Source organism: Leptosomus discolor, chromosome 1 (genome assembly GCF_034619465.1).
Source record: "Leptosomus discolor isolate bLepDis1 chromosome 1, bLepDis1.hap2, whole genome shotgun sequence".
In the NCBI taxonomy this organism is placed as follows: domain Eukaryota; kingdom Metazoa; phylum Chordata; class Aves; order Leptosomiformes; family Leptosomidae; genus Leptosomus; species Leptosomus discolor.
This window is the reverse complement of record NC_141391.1, coordinates 155,661,522-155,675,925: the sequence shown is the minus strand read 5'-3', so window position 1 is coordinate 155,675,925 and position 14,404 is coordinate 155,661,522. Positions and strand designations below refer to the sequence as shown.

General features: G+C 37.7%; 1 protein-coding gene across 3 annotated transcripts in view; it reads right to left on the bottom strand.

Moving 5' to 3' along the window:
- The window catches only part of KDM7A (lysine demethylase 7A), a 66,819-nt gene that overhangs the window by 31,704 nt on the left and 20,711 nt on the right, over nucleotides 1-14,404 (bottom strand). For all 3 annotated transcript variants that reach the window (XM_086467996.1, XM_086467989.1, XM_086467981.1), the window contains exons 2-4: nucleotides 8,255-8,340; nucleotides 1,329-1,446; nucleotides 292-452 (exon numbers count right to left, since the gene is read on the bottom strand). In XM_086467996.1, the coding sequence (XP_086324122.1) occupies nucleotides 292-452; nucleotides 1,329-1,446; nucleotides 8,255-8,340 (365 nt within the window). The remainder of the gene's footprint in view (nucleotides 1-291; nucleotides 453-1,328; nucleotides 1,447-8,254; nucleotides 8,341-14,404) is intronic.

Sequence of the window (14,404 nt, the reverse complement as noted above, 5' to 3'; positions counted from 1 at the left end):
CAGCATTCCATGTTCAGCTTGCACCAAAATGAACACTTCTGGAAGTTGAAAAGTAAGGCTGTACTCCTATCACATATCTACCACACACACAGGGGAAAAGGAAAAAAAAAAATAAAGAGAGAGAAAGAAAAAAAACCAACCACAAACAAAAAATCCCATAGCTTTAATTTTACTCTCTGCTAGTCTTCAATTTAGAATATATATTTAGCACCCTAGAAGCTCTTACAATCATGCAAATATTTATTAATTTACAGACAGGATCATTCGTAAGTACTCCAGAGTGATTCTTACCTACATAGCGTTCCACATCTAAAACAGAAAAAGTTGGTGGAGGAAGTCTGAGCCCCAGACCATCTAATTTAGGAACCATAATGGGAACATCAAACCCATGTTTCTCTAAGTATCTTTGTGTCAACTGGCTTCCATGCATTTTCAAAATGACTTCATCAGCACTGGTGGAAAGAAATAATGGAATATTAGCAGAAAAACATCCTCTAAGTACTACTGAAAAAAACAAATTATGTCACAGTTTGGGGGAGGACAGATGGGAATGGCTACATTTGAATCCAAAAGAAGTGGACTCAGTACTATTATATTAATCATTTAAATAAAAGGCAAAGAAAACTACCTAAACCAGCAAGGAAACATTTACTGTCACGCATAACCTGGGAACTCACAGTCTTTCTGTATGACTGAACACAGTAATTTAAGAGGATAAGGGGAAAGGAATTCTCAGAAAAGGCATTAAAGTACATTTTGGTAACAACAACAACAACAAACTCCTTTAAAGAATTGCAAGTCATTATGTTTCAGTGAGTGAGCCAATCACAGACAGCTCAAGACGAAAGTACAGCCACGTTTCTCCACTTTACTCTAAAGCACGTGAGAATGGATAGACTACCAGCTCATATAAGTGTTCTGTGTTATTTGGAAGGAAAAGGAGGACTATTCCTGGACTAGAGGAACAGACAGACAGACAATATTCTGACAGTTCACAAAAAAGAAAAACAAAACCCAACCATTCATGCTACTGCCCCCACTCCCCCCACAAAACCAAACAAACCCACAAAAACTCAAACCCCCACACACCACCCTGCAGCAGTCCTGACAGACAACATATCCCAGTGCAAAACTGAACAGGGGAAGCTACTGCATGAAAAGGCAAATGTATCCATCTGAAACAGGGATGCAGAAGGGTGATTCTAAATGAGGAGGAAGTCAATCTTAATTTTCTGAAGCAGAGAAATGTTAGTCACCTCCCTAAGACACACTCAACTGACAACATCTCCCTATTTTTTTCACTGAAATGTGTAAGTAAGCTTCTGTACCTTGGGAAAGAGCGAGCCCGCAGCTGTTTAACGAAGGTTCGTGTTCCAGCCTGCACTGGTTTGGAACCATCATCCAACTCTGTGTAGTCATGTCTGTGCCAGTTCCTCCTCTTCTTCACTACAAGTTTCAGAAAGATTAAACTTTCAATTAGTTAAATCAGATGGCTTAGATTAGCAGTCATCCCATCAGTGAGCCAGACATGCATCCACCACAATTCTACGATTAACAAACCTTAGTGTTTATGCAGCTGACACTCTATCGGCAACAAACAAAACCTTCAGGACACCTGACAGTAATCCTCTACACTTCTATAGCTCCTTTTTGTGAGGACCTCAGTGCACATTATGCATGATTTAAGATTCCATATCCAGAGCAGCACAAGTAAACAGCAGCAGCACGAAAGGTGTCCAAAACTAAAGAGTCAGCAGCAAAACTAAAAATAGAACTTTAATTTCCTAAAGCTCAGACCCTTTTTTTTTTTTAATAAACAGAAGAATTGTACCCATTTTATGCATTAACACAGAATTAAAAGGACCTAATTCCTCTCTCACCATATGAGCATACCTATATCCAATCTGATAATATTACTGCTATTCACTACCATATGCTGTTTGAAACCAAACCACCTTTCTTTGACCCACTGCTTATGTCTCCATAACAGCTTTGGGCATAAACTGTTGTTCTGGTTTGGGCTAAATCAGAACTAATTCTGTTTTAGTGTTTTAACTTTTCAGTTAAGTCCCTTCTAACTAACTGCACTTTCTGAAACAGCAGCATGTTTTTCCAGACAGTGACTGCTCCCAGCAGTGATAAGGCCTGATGTTTATAGTTCGTACCAAGGAATGGTATGCAGAGAGGCCCTTGCTTAGACTTGTTCTTATGGCGACCAAGGTCACTGCTAAATCTTGTACTCTGTGTTGGGGTGCCAGGAGTGAAAAGGGTCACAAGCACGAAAAAGGTCGCACCTGCAGGGAGGAGCGAACCGGACAGGTGACCCAAATCTGACCAACAGAGTGTTCCATCCCATATACGTCATATTCAATACAAAGCTGAGAGATCACGAGGGTCTCTCTTCTTTGATGGCCAACATCTGAAGAGGACTCTGTCTGTCCTTCTATCTTCGATCCCGATCCGTGCATCCCTGAATCCAGTGCCTGAGTCCAGCTCCTGCATCTGGTTCCCATCTGCTGCAGTGTCCAGCCTGGGACTGCCCCAGTGCCAGCCCTGCAGCGTTGTGGTGACGTATTGTCATCAGGGTGGAGGGAGTTGGGTTCGGTATTGGTTTTGTACATATTGTATATATTTCATTATTTCCTTATTCTTATTATTATCTTTTCTTTTACTGTTATTATTTCATTAAAGCTATTTTAGTTTTCTTTTCCAAACCATAAAGTCTCTCTGCCTTGTTCTCTCTCCTTTTCCCTTTTGGGAGGGGAGAGGGGTTAATAGAGAACATCTGTCATGTGTTAGTGGCCGGCCCAGCCTCAAACCTTGACAACTGTTTTGGGCAGGTGTGATCTTCACTATGCAAGCACAATACATATAACGCAAGCGTTGCACCCCAAAACGATCAGCTTCCAAGTGGTGTGAAACTTTAATGCATTGTTACAGCATATTAATAAAGAACAAAGGATAAATTAACCTTCTATTACAATTTTGGGAATCTGAAACTGATAGTTCAATAGCAACTAGATTGCATTTTTAACAGTTCCCTATACCTAAAGGGCCAAGGCAAATGAAAAACTAGACATTCTCATAAAAATGGTTGTGTTGGTCTCCCCACGACAAATAACAGATACACAAATGAGAAAAAAAAACAAACAATAAAACTATTTTCATAGAATTGTTTGAGTTGGAAGCGACCTTTAAAGATCACCTAGTCCAACCCCCGTGCTATGAGCAGGGACACCTTCCACTAGACCAGGCTGCTCAAAGCCCCATCCAACCTGGCCTTGAACACTTCCAGTGATGGGCCATCCACAGCTTCTCTGGGGCAACCTGTTCCTGTGTCTCACTACCCTCATGGTAAAAAATTCTTCTTTATAACCAATCTAAACCGACCGTCTTTCAGTTTAAAGCTGTTACCCCTTGTCCTGTCACTACAAGGCCTCAGTAAAAAGTCACCTTCTTTCTTATAAGCTCCCTTTATATATTGAAAAGCTGTATTTCAGAACATTGTAAGCTGTATGCAGCCTCCCCAGTTTAAATTTTTGACCTTAAGAGAAACAGAGGACAAAGTGACTTATATCATGGTGAACTTACTGGCTGTCTTCAAATTTTCATTATTTCATGACAAATTATTTCATAATGGATTTTTCATCAATTCATCTTCATCAACCACTCATTTTGTATCTTCATTTATAAAGAACAAAGCTTTCTGCTTTGAAAGGAAGCCCTTGGTTGCATCATCTGTTTGTTAGCAAATTCAGAGCACTTTCTGTCTAAACAAATAAACCGGTATCTCTTGCCCTCAATCAAGAGGCTAAGAAGCCCTATTGAATTCCCAACAGGTCCCTTGGCAAAAAGGACCATCACCTCATCACCTGAGAAAGAAACTCCAGCAGTGCTGAACTTGCTAACTTTCTATTGACTTATCTTTTACCACATTAAGAAACATACTAAGGGTAAAGTAATTTTTAGGTTGCATTTCAGTTTTTCCTAAAAAAGCCAAACTCCTTTCCACAGCATTAGATAGCTGCTACTGGAAGACTGCCCCAAGAAGATTTACTGAGACCAGATCTATGATTTAACCACTAATATTAAGCACAAATTTAGTTACATCTGCTGAGGAAACATAGAAAAGGGCAACACTACTGTTACTTGTCAACACAAATGGTCTTTACGGGTGTATAGAAAACAGCCTGCAAGGTAAACACAACACCCAGCTAAACAGCTGTAGTAACACAAATTTGACCTTCATGGAAGAGCTCATTCTTAAGTTAACGAAAGTCATGATGCACCCAAAATCTAAACAAGTGCTAGCAATACTGAAAACACAGCCAACAGTAACAGGAAGCTAAGGATTTAAGAGGGGAAAAAAAAATAGTTTCTAAAAAGAAAAAATTGGTGCTTCTCCAGAAAAAAACAGTTCGTTGTATAGGAATAACTGACACCTTACAGCCATTACACATAAGAGGTAATTATTCCTATTGATAAGCTGTTTCCTACAGACATGACAAAACGTACCCTTTAGAAGACATTTAAGAGAATAAATTGACATTTATAGCTATTTGCTAACCTGAAAACCAGTGCTGAAGAGCCTGCTTAATGAGTCAACTATCCAAATACAGTAAAACTTCATAAATAATGAAGGCAGGTTTAGTAAGTTTTCAAAGCTATTTTCTCAGTCATAAATAATAATACAAGAAATTAGGGGCTAACACAAATTTGCAAGAGCAGTTTCTCATAAATTCACTGCTGTTATAACAGCTCATTAAAATTGTAAGACGATACAGCTGCTTAAGAGATTTTATAGCACAGAACCAACTTTTAAAAATCTGTCTTTCCAATACTTAAAAATCAGAAATTAAAGCCATTCTTTTACTTAGTACTCGGCAATGTACATCATCCTTCCCTTAAGTAAGAGCAACACTGAAGAACAGAAAACAGTAGTGAAAACTTTTTCCACTTCCGTATCTCTTCATTCTAGAGCTTTTATAACCCCTTACAAAGTTAACAGTAACAGTTGCAAGAAAAATAATTTTACTGAAGGGACCCTTATGCTCAAATTAAAACAAACAAACAAAGAAACCCTACCTAAGCTGAAATGTACATATAACGCCACCTCCCAATCACTCCAAACTAGTGGAAGGAACTAGTGTTCACCCTTGCTGTTCCTGAATCCTGAGGCACAACCCCCTGCAGCAACACTAAAAATACACGCACAGAGTACACTAGACAGTTGCAGGGAGGGTGAGAAAAGGAAAGGAGTGCGCTGGGAGTTTTCATGAAAAGTAAGCACAAAGCTATTTTTGAATTACATTCCTTATACACTCAAAACAATGGGCCAATAACTGTACCTGCTTTAGCCAAACACTGTTCCCTGCCTTCTCAACACTACTAGTCTGTTTGCCTCAGAGGTCACAAGCTAGACTTCAAAAGGGGATCATCAAGAGTTACGCATCTGTACAAGGAGGCCCTAAGTCTTGGAAGTGGTCCTCTAGGTGATTCCCAGTGACCAAAAAGGCAAGAGAAAAGTAAGCATAGGAAGACTGAAACGTTTTAAGGTGCATACAGTAAATCATAGAACACCACTTCTAAGGCCTGGTACATCATCCCATGTTGTCAGCTCAGATCAAATGCTGACACTACTATCACAGTCAAAAAAAAAAACAACAGGTGGGAGGGTATTTAAAGAATTTAAGAAGGTAAAACCAAATTAAGAAAGTAATGTCCTGACAACCACAGTCCTGGTAATATTTACTGCATCTCGTGCTCTCTTAAAGCTCTGGATTCTGCAGTCTGATGACAGACCTGACTCCCAGCATTCATGCAAACAGAACATTTTCAGACTTAAGGAATACCGAGAAAACTTTGAAAATAACAAACTATAATATGAAGACTCTAAACCAAATAAGCTCAGAAAACTCCATAGTGCATTACAATTTTTTTAAATCGCTCTTTTTAATTATTTAGGATTTTAGGATTAATTATTTGGCATTTTACACACATGACTGCTTACTAAAGGTCTTGTAAAATTGTTGCTCTTCCAAATCAAGAAGAGGATTTTTTTTGTTTGAAATACAAAGAAATTGATTGGTTGATTTGATCTTTACAGCTAATTACTCAGTAGCTTTCTTTCCATTACTGGAACTTTTACATTTTTGCAGGATGCTGAAAGTTACCATTCATTTGGTAGTATGAAGTATATGTTTCTTATATATTTGTAGTAATTTTTTTGTACTACATCATCTGATTAGATGGCATTATATACACAAGGGCCTGCTGAAATCGCAGATATACTTGCCCTCTTAAATCAAACAGCTGATTTTTTGTCTCTTTCAAAACTCCTTTAGATAAAAGGATCTTAAAATATGAAGCTGTAAATAATATTTTTTTCTTACATCTATAATTCCATACAATTGACGCACTCCAGAGCATTGCTGCAACACTAAGTCATGAGGCTTTACCATTCTTTCTAAAGTAAGTAGAGCCCAAGCCATGAACTATCATAGATTTGATTCTGACAGCTTAACTGAGAACAATTAATAAAATTCCAGGTGAAGACATATTTCAATACATCACCTTTGCTTGGGTTGGTAAGCGACATGTCTGAAGCTTCTACTAAATCTAGATGATCTACTTACTTGAGGCAATATGAAGTAATAAGATTAATTTTTACCACAGATTCTTGTCTCTTTGAAAAGACTTCCAACACAAAAATCACTCTTATCTCACTGTCAAATTGCTGCAGGTGAGACAGAGCTTGCATTAGAACTAGCTGCCTCTGCATTACAAGAAAGATTATTCACAGGTATCACGGTGAAGCATGCTAGTTCTCCCAAATCAAGAACAAGTTTCAAATTTACTAGTTTATTATTTTGAAAGTCAGGTATGACCGCCCCCTTCTACTCCTCCTCCTAGTCACTCTGTTCCACAGAAAAACGTACAGAAAAGAAAGGGGAAAGAAATGGTGTTATTTGTATTCTGATTTACAGGAGACACATGCAGATTTTTAACTGTAAATTACAACCGGAATACTAAAAATTACAAGCATGTAAAACAGTATTTATCTTACTTTTAGTCCCTAACTCAAAAGTAGCTAACCCTGAACAGATGTACTATACAAGATATATATCATGCAACTTATATTAACTACATGAATAAGTGATGCTTTATCACTTTGTTCATACTCCACAAGACTACCACTGAGGGTGCAGTGGTTTTAAACATTTCTCAAAGGCAAAGTAAATTCAGCTTTGAGAAGAGTCTAGATCTTACGTCACTGCTGACTGTAAATCATTATGTGGTCCTCAAGCGAAAAAAAAAAAAAACCACATTAGAAAACAAAAATGACCATGACTTAAGTGCTTAGAGGTTAAAGATACACAGTGCGTAAAAACATTTTCCAGGTCTGAACATGGAAACGTAATTCATTGTTGGAAAGGTGAAATTAATTTTTACATTGTTTCCTCTTGAGAACAGAAGTCACAGGGAAAAAACTAGAGTTGGATAAAGCAGTATCCTTTCAGTAGTTACAGAAAGACAAAAAACGTTCCATCTTTCCAATGCAGATTGCTGCAGCAAATTGATCTACTGAAAGGAGAACCAAAGAAGCGGTCTTTTGCTGCTGTTTCACACACTCTTCTGGCAACTCATAACATTGCATGAGGATCTTGGTTGAAACTTGTTTATAAATCATAAACCTGAAATTTGGAGCTGTGTAACTCTCAAGGACATGAAATAGTGAGACACACACACACAAAAGAACCACCCACAGGAAGCTCATATCCTCACTGGACTGTTGCAGCATATAGCCTACAATCGTCAAGAAAGTTAACACAGCTAACTCCTACAGTTTCTCAAAGTTGCCTTCCTAGGTATTAGAATTTTGATTATTAAAATATAGGAACCTTGAGCCATCTTTTGGATTTTTCCTTTTTTTAAAATGATGATTCCCTAATTTTCATCCTCTCACTCTCTGTCAGCTTGTTTTCTTCTAGCTCTGTGCACTTTGATTTCTCTAACCTATAGTGGTGGCTTGTATTTTATTCTACCTGCATCTCCAGATCAAGGAATCTTTCAGGATGGTTTGTTTGTTTTGTGGGTTTTTTTAATCAGCTCAGAGTTAGTCATGTAGAACCACGTAGTACCTTCTAAATAATCAAACTGATCTTGAATGTTCTTTTGAACAGTCATTTTCAGTTGCACATGGAGAGAAAACAGACTGAAAGCGTAAAATAAAATTTGAATAACCCATACTTACTTAGAGAAGGTCCATGGAGAATTGCACAGTTGGGACAATGGTATAGATCAATGTCAACAGCATGGTGCTCCTCTACCCCAACACAGCTGGAATAATATTTTTAAAGCGTTAATGAGAATTCATGCAAGATTTATTTTTCAAGCTAAAAAATAATTAAATCTTAAGTTTTTACCACTAGATGCTTAGTCCACAAAAACATAATGAGATACCAAATTATCTCAACTACTGTGTTGCCACATAAAATTTTGAGTAATGATTTATCATTGAACACAGAATGCCATTTAAAAAAAAAATCATAAAAAGGAAATAATCAAATTTCTTTAAAAATGGGTCCATAATACATATCACAATATATTACCCTTCAGCCTCCCCAAAACCTTCAATCCTAATTACAGGAAACAGTTTATGCAAAATCATTCCAGCAATTTTCCCTATAAAAGTTATGATTTCAAAAAAAATCTGAAGTCTCTGATGTGTCAATTTATAGAAGACATAATGGATTTTTTTTTTCTTGTTTTCCTTCTTTTTTCCTGCAAAAGCACTTAACTGACTCCCACCCCCCAAGGCAAATCAATGAAGACTGTTTTCATATTCTTCCTGAGATCTTTCCACTGCTAATACTAGCTATGTAAGCTACACAAGTGATCACGCAAATCACTTTGTAGAAGTGTTTTTGTTTTAAAATAGCAACAAGTATTTCAAAGACCACTTGAGAGAGATAATGTTTTCTCAGTGCACATTTTTTACCAGATAAAACAAAGTAGGATAAAAGTTGAAGATCTTTATAACAGTAATGACAAAGCATATACACTGCCATGTATCTGAATAACACAATTTTAAAGTCAAAATGAAGTACATTTTCTTAGAAGTTGAAACACCAGAGGTTAATTGGAGAAGATGTGCTTTTGCACAAACTTCTCCAGGAAAAAAAAGTAATCCCTACTTCTTGGCTGAATCTGAATCCCGGCAGAGTTCTTGCTCTCAGAAGTTCATTGACACATAGAAAACTGCTGACTTTATAACACAGAAGCAAGGCTACAACACTAAACATTTACACCAAAATTAGGTATCTATATTCGATGCATTCTAGTAACATGAGAACTTGAACAGTACTGCATTCAAGGTAACCCATTTCATATCAAAAGTGTAATGACAGCTTAAACACTGAAGCTTTGAAATGATCCAGCTACACAAAGTCTTTTCCCTAGCAGCCTAGTGCCAAAACTGCTGACACGCTCCAGTAAGTGTCAGTACACGCTGCCAAAACAATATACTAAACAGTCTAGCACTCAAAGCGCACCAATCAGCAAATCAAATCTGAAACTGAAGAGCATCTCCCATGTAACTATCAACGAGAAGTACACCATTCTGAATTCTCTGTAAACAGATTCGGCTGGTTCTTCTGCTGCTCCATTCGCTACATACCGCATGAAATTCAGAAAGTATATAGCTTTTTTATATACACACTATTTTAAAATCCAAATACAAAACTCAGCTGCCACAGTTCATCACAATTCTTGCAATATTTAGTATCTGTTTTAAGACCACAACTACAGGAATTGTTATTACATGAAAATTCAGCTGACATATAAACAAATAGGAAGGCAGAAGCAGTCTTTAAAAATGCATGTCCCATTGCCTTCTGCTTGTGTTCTCTCTCTTTATAGAATAGATGAGTGACTCAATCCTATGTATTATAAGAAAACTGTTTTAAAACATACACTCTAAAAGCCCCAAATGAGAAGGCTGGTTTTATATATCCTCAGGAATTCTATTATTTTAGCTGAATCTCTGATCTTTGAACAGTTAAAGATATTTATGTTGGACTGTATCTTGATAAAGTTCGCAAAATTATTCAATGAAACACAGTGCTCCATGCGAAACCTTCATTTAATCTCTTTCCTTTTTCCTGGTATTTATTTGATACATTCACCATCACCCCAATCAGATTATCTTGCTGACTAACAGTAAGAACTTTGCATCAAAGTACAGTAAGAATACCTTCAAGTTTTGACAATTTTGTCATGTTCTGTTTAAGAATGTTAATTTTACTGTTTCTTACAGAATGTAAAGATAGCCTGAAAATAAAGCAGAAATTCTGTTAAGTACTAAACGCTTTCTCTGACTTGATTAATTCCATAACCTTTCATGAAGGCACATGGGGGTTTGTGTACAGAGACAGCAGGCGACACTGGAATGGTGTAAGAATGGCTGGAACAGCCATTCAATAAAGAATGCAAACATTTTCAGTCCAGTCTTTACGGTCTAAACTCTGAACTAACTGGAAAGACAAAACACTAACTGGGAAATAATCTAGAAGCAGACACCTGACTGATGCGAAGGGCAAATGAGGCACTAGCACCTGCAAGAACAAGCATTGCCAAGGAAGCCACAGAGCGTATCAATCACATACAGCACCATTACAAGTCACTTTCCTGAGTCCCTTTCTCCAAGGTACGCAGATGAATCTGACATTAATCATGCTGGCTACTAGCAAGCAATCAATTACTGTGGTAAGTGCAACTTCAGACCTCAAGCATCAAAGCAAGGTCACCAAGAGGTTTAACATACTCAAACACAGCAACACTCCCAAATCCACTGACATTTTCCTGAATGAAATACCATTATTACCCTTCACCTCACCATCCATTTGGATTGAAATGTCTTTAGTGTATATTACGTAGTTTCTGAATTGCTCATGTCCTGCAGGGAGGCTGTAGACTAATCCTCGGGAATGGTCAAATTTTACGATATTATAAAATACAAAATAAAATACAGTTACAAAAACAACTGTAGGAGATCGCAAAAATACATCTCTAATTCCATTCATGAAGGTGGAAGGCCTGAACAGGCCCACTTTTACTTGAAATTATTCTAGAAACAGTAGCAAGGTAGAAAAAATTAGTTTTAAAATAGACTCCATGATATCCGTGTCTGAGTGGTCAGACATTCATAACTTCTGCAACTTCCCCAAGGTGTCTAGTATCACAGCAAGGTCAGCAAGAGGCAGCAGAAGAATCGAGGAAGTGCTATTTCACAAACAAGAACTTGCCCATCCCTGACAACTGAAGAAATCTCTTGCTACTCAAGAGTTCAAGAAATCAATTCTCCAGACATAAATCTCACTAGAAAGTGAATGTTTTTTATTTCGTCTCAACTTTCCACTTGATTGTTATATTTGTAGCAATGTAAAATGAGCAAGTACAAATCAAAAACAGTCCGAAGGGGACTATCTAACATATCTGATAGGTACCAATGGACCTCTGCTTTCTGTAAAGGGAAAATAAGGCTTCCTTCACAGGGAAATATAAATCCTGCAGAGGCTGTTCTCTACTGCAGTATTGCTATTCATTTAGAATTTAAGAGATAAGATGAGTACAGATAATTCAGTATGACAGATTCAACAACTATTTCACAATTATGCTGGAATGCCTTGTACAAGGAGTTTGCAGAAGTCCAAAACATTTACAGGAAGCATTATCCCTGAAGACCGCATGGTTGCACACAGTCAGCCACCCAAGGCACCTGGCACTTCTTTTCTTCTACAGCAGCATGACGTTGTGAACAAGTACTGGATCCACAACAGTCACCACACAGGCTGCTGCACCTTCCAAATCTAGTACCTGCTTGCTCTCAGCCCAGTCTGGCTCTTCTCTTCCCTACTTCTGATGTTATCAAGCATGACCGTAACATTTTAGAGACTGTTTAACTGCCTCTGTTGATATGATTGAAAGAATACTGGCTTAAGAAAAAAATCCAAAGCACTCTTAATTCAAGGCCTTATTTTCAGTGTCCTTAAAGGGACACAACAACTTGAAAAGCTATTTTATCTTATTTAAAAAAATAGTGTATATACTATTATATAAAACTCCAAGTATAAAAGGGAATGACTACACATATAGCACTACAAAAGTCAAGATATGAGTAAAGTTTGGATGCCCGTGCTTCCAATTTAATTGTCAGCTGAAAAAACTAACAGGCCAGATTATCAATGTCAGCAAGGCATTCCTACTAGGAAATTCCTGAGATTTCCTGTATACAACAAGGCATACTGAAAATACCAATTTTGAAAATCGAGAGATGCAGGCAATTCTCAATGATCTAATAAAAGGACTGCAGAAAACAGATGGATCATCCTCAACATGGAAAAACTGAGTTAATTTGTCACAAAGCTGGGTCATACACAGGACACCATCATCCTCTTGGATTCCATCTTCTGCTCCTTTCTTCCTTCACTTCAATTCCGTAAGCCTCTTTTTCACCTCTTTCAGTAGCACGTGGAAAAGAGTCTAACAGAGTCTTCTTTCTACATGCAATTGTACTTCTTATGAAGTTCCCACGGTAGCTTCCACTTATCTCAACACCAGCATGACACTCTGTACCTATAAGGTTCACCTAGGAGCTGAGAAAATGTGACAGGCCATCACAGGAATGTCTACTATGTCTTCAACAGATGTTGTTAGATAGATACTGTTTTACAATAAGATACTGATTTACAGCTTGAAATTGAGCCGAAGTTTTTTTAAGTGTCTTACTTCCTTCTTGGGACAGACAGAGTTCAGACACAAAGACCTCTTGGTTTTCCAGTCTGACTTTTTTGCTGTCACTGCACAGCAAAAGCACAGGTTCAGGACTCTTGCTAGCATGTTTAATTAGGCACAACACCTTGGACCTTTTCCAAGCTATAAAATTACTGAAAATTACATTTTCCAAGACCCCCCTATATTGTCCCTGAATAAACACTATGGGTAATCTTTTTCTTTCTTTACTATCCTATTTCTGAACTAGAACTCAGCACATCCTCTTCAAGTCCACCCTTGTATCAGCATCCACAACCCTTCCTTGCTATGCCTCAGAGAGCATTGCAGGCTTTATCCGTAAAAGGAGAAAAAAGCATGTCTTGATATCCAGTAGTTAAAAATCAACAGACGTCCTGGAACGGTGGGTAGAATGCTAGGGGTGTTACAGCATGTTCCCTGTTACTAGGAATGCTAGGGCTACAGGTAATTACTAGGAGTATAGGCATCTTTCCTATTACCTGACAGAGCAGATCTCCAAAATCCTTTTTCAATTTCTAGTTATCCACAGAACAGCTGATCAGAGATGTAGGTAGTGAGTCCTTACTACTGCGTCTTAACAGGGATGAGGAAAGGAATAAATCAATACCAGAGGCAGCAAAGATTCATTAGTAACAGGACACTCTTAATTGTCCAAAACCTGGAGTCACTACCACAGAGTGCAGCTTCATGTAACATTAAACTGAGTGTAGCTGTGGCGGCTGCAAAAAGGTCCCACCCTTCTTCATCTTCATCCGACTGTCTGACCACAGGCTTCCATTGTTTCTCTCACCAGATCCAAACCATCAGGCAGCCATGTGACAAGTCAGTTCAACAAGCTGATCCAAAGGAAGAAAATTAACCACCACTCAACTCACTTTCTCAGATAGGCTTTAGAAACCCTAACAGTAAGATTCCTCTAAATAAAAAAAAGGACAGTATATGCTGCAGTTATTTACTAAATATATAACTTACTGTTATTTTCAAGACATGATCTTTGAAAATATTCTGTTATTCCATCTCTATGCTATTTTGTCTTTCTAAAACGATTGCTAAACAATAGGGAAGAGATGTCTGTTTCGCAATCTTATGCCAACAACATACACATAGAAGAAAAAGATTGACACTTGCATTTTTAGTATCAGGCTTTATTACTGAAATTCAAATCATCACGGATGAGGGATATTTCTATTAATATATTGAGCAAATAACTCTGTAAGTAGTAGGCAAGTATTATAGCAAACTTTTCAGTTTACCTGCAACAAGGTCTGCAGTTGCTGCTTTCAGTCCTGATCTGTTTGAGCGTTAACAAACCCCAAAATACTATTGCATTTATCGTCAAAATTAATTAGCAAGTTTGCAAGTTATGCAAAGAACAGCTTCTCCTACTCCATGCCAAGAATCCAAATAGAAGCATGGGCTAGGAAGTCAATTTAGTAAATTTTAATGAATCATGGTTAGTCATTTAATTCAAGCCTATTCTTTCCAAGGGGGAAAAGAATGCCAAACAGGCAGCATATACAGGTTAAAATAATGGAAGTACTAAAGATGTCACCATCACAACCAAATAGCCACATTTGCCACTCATTCAGGG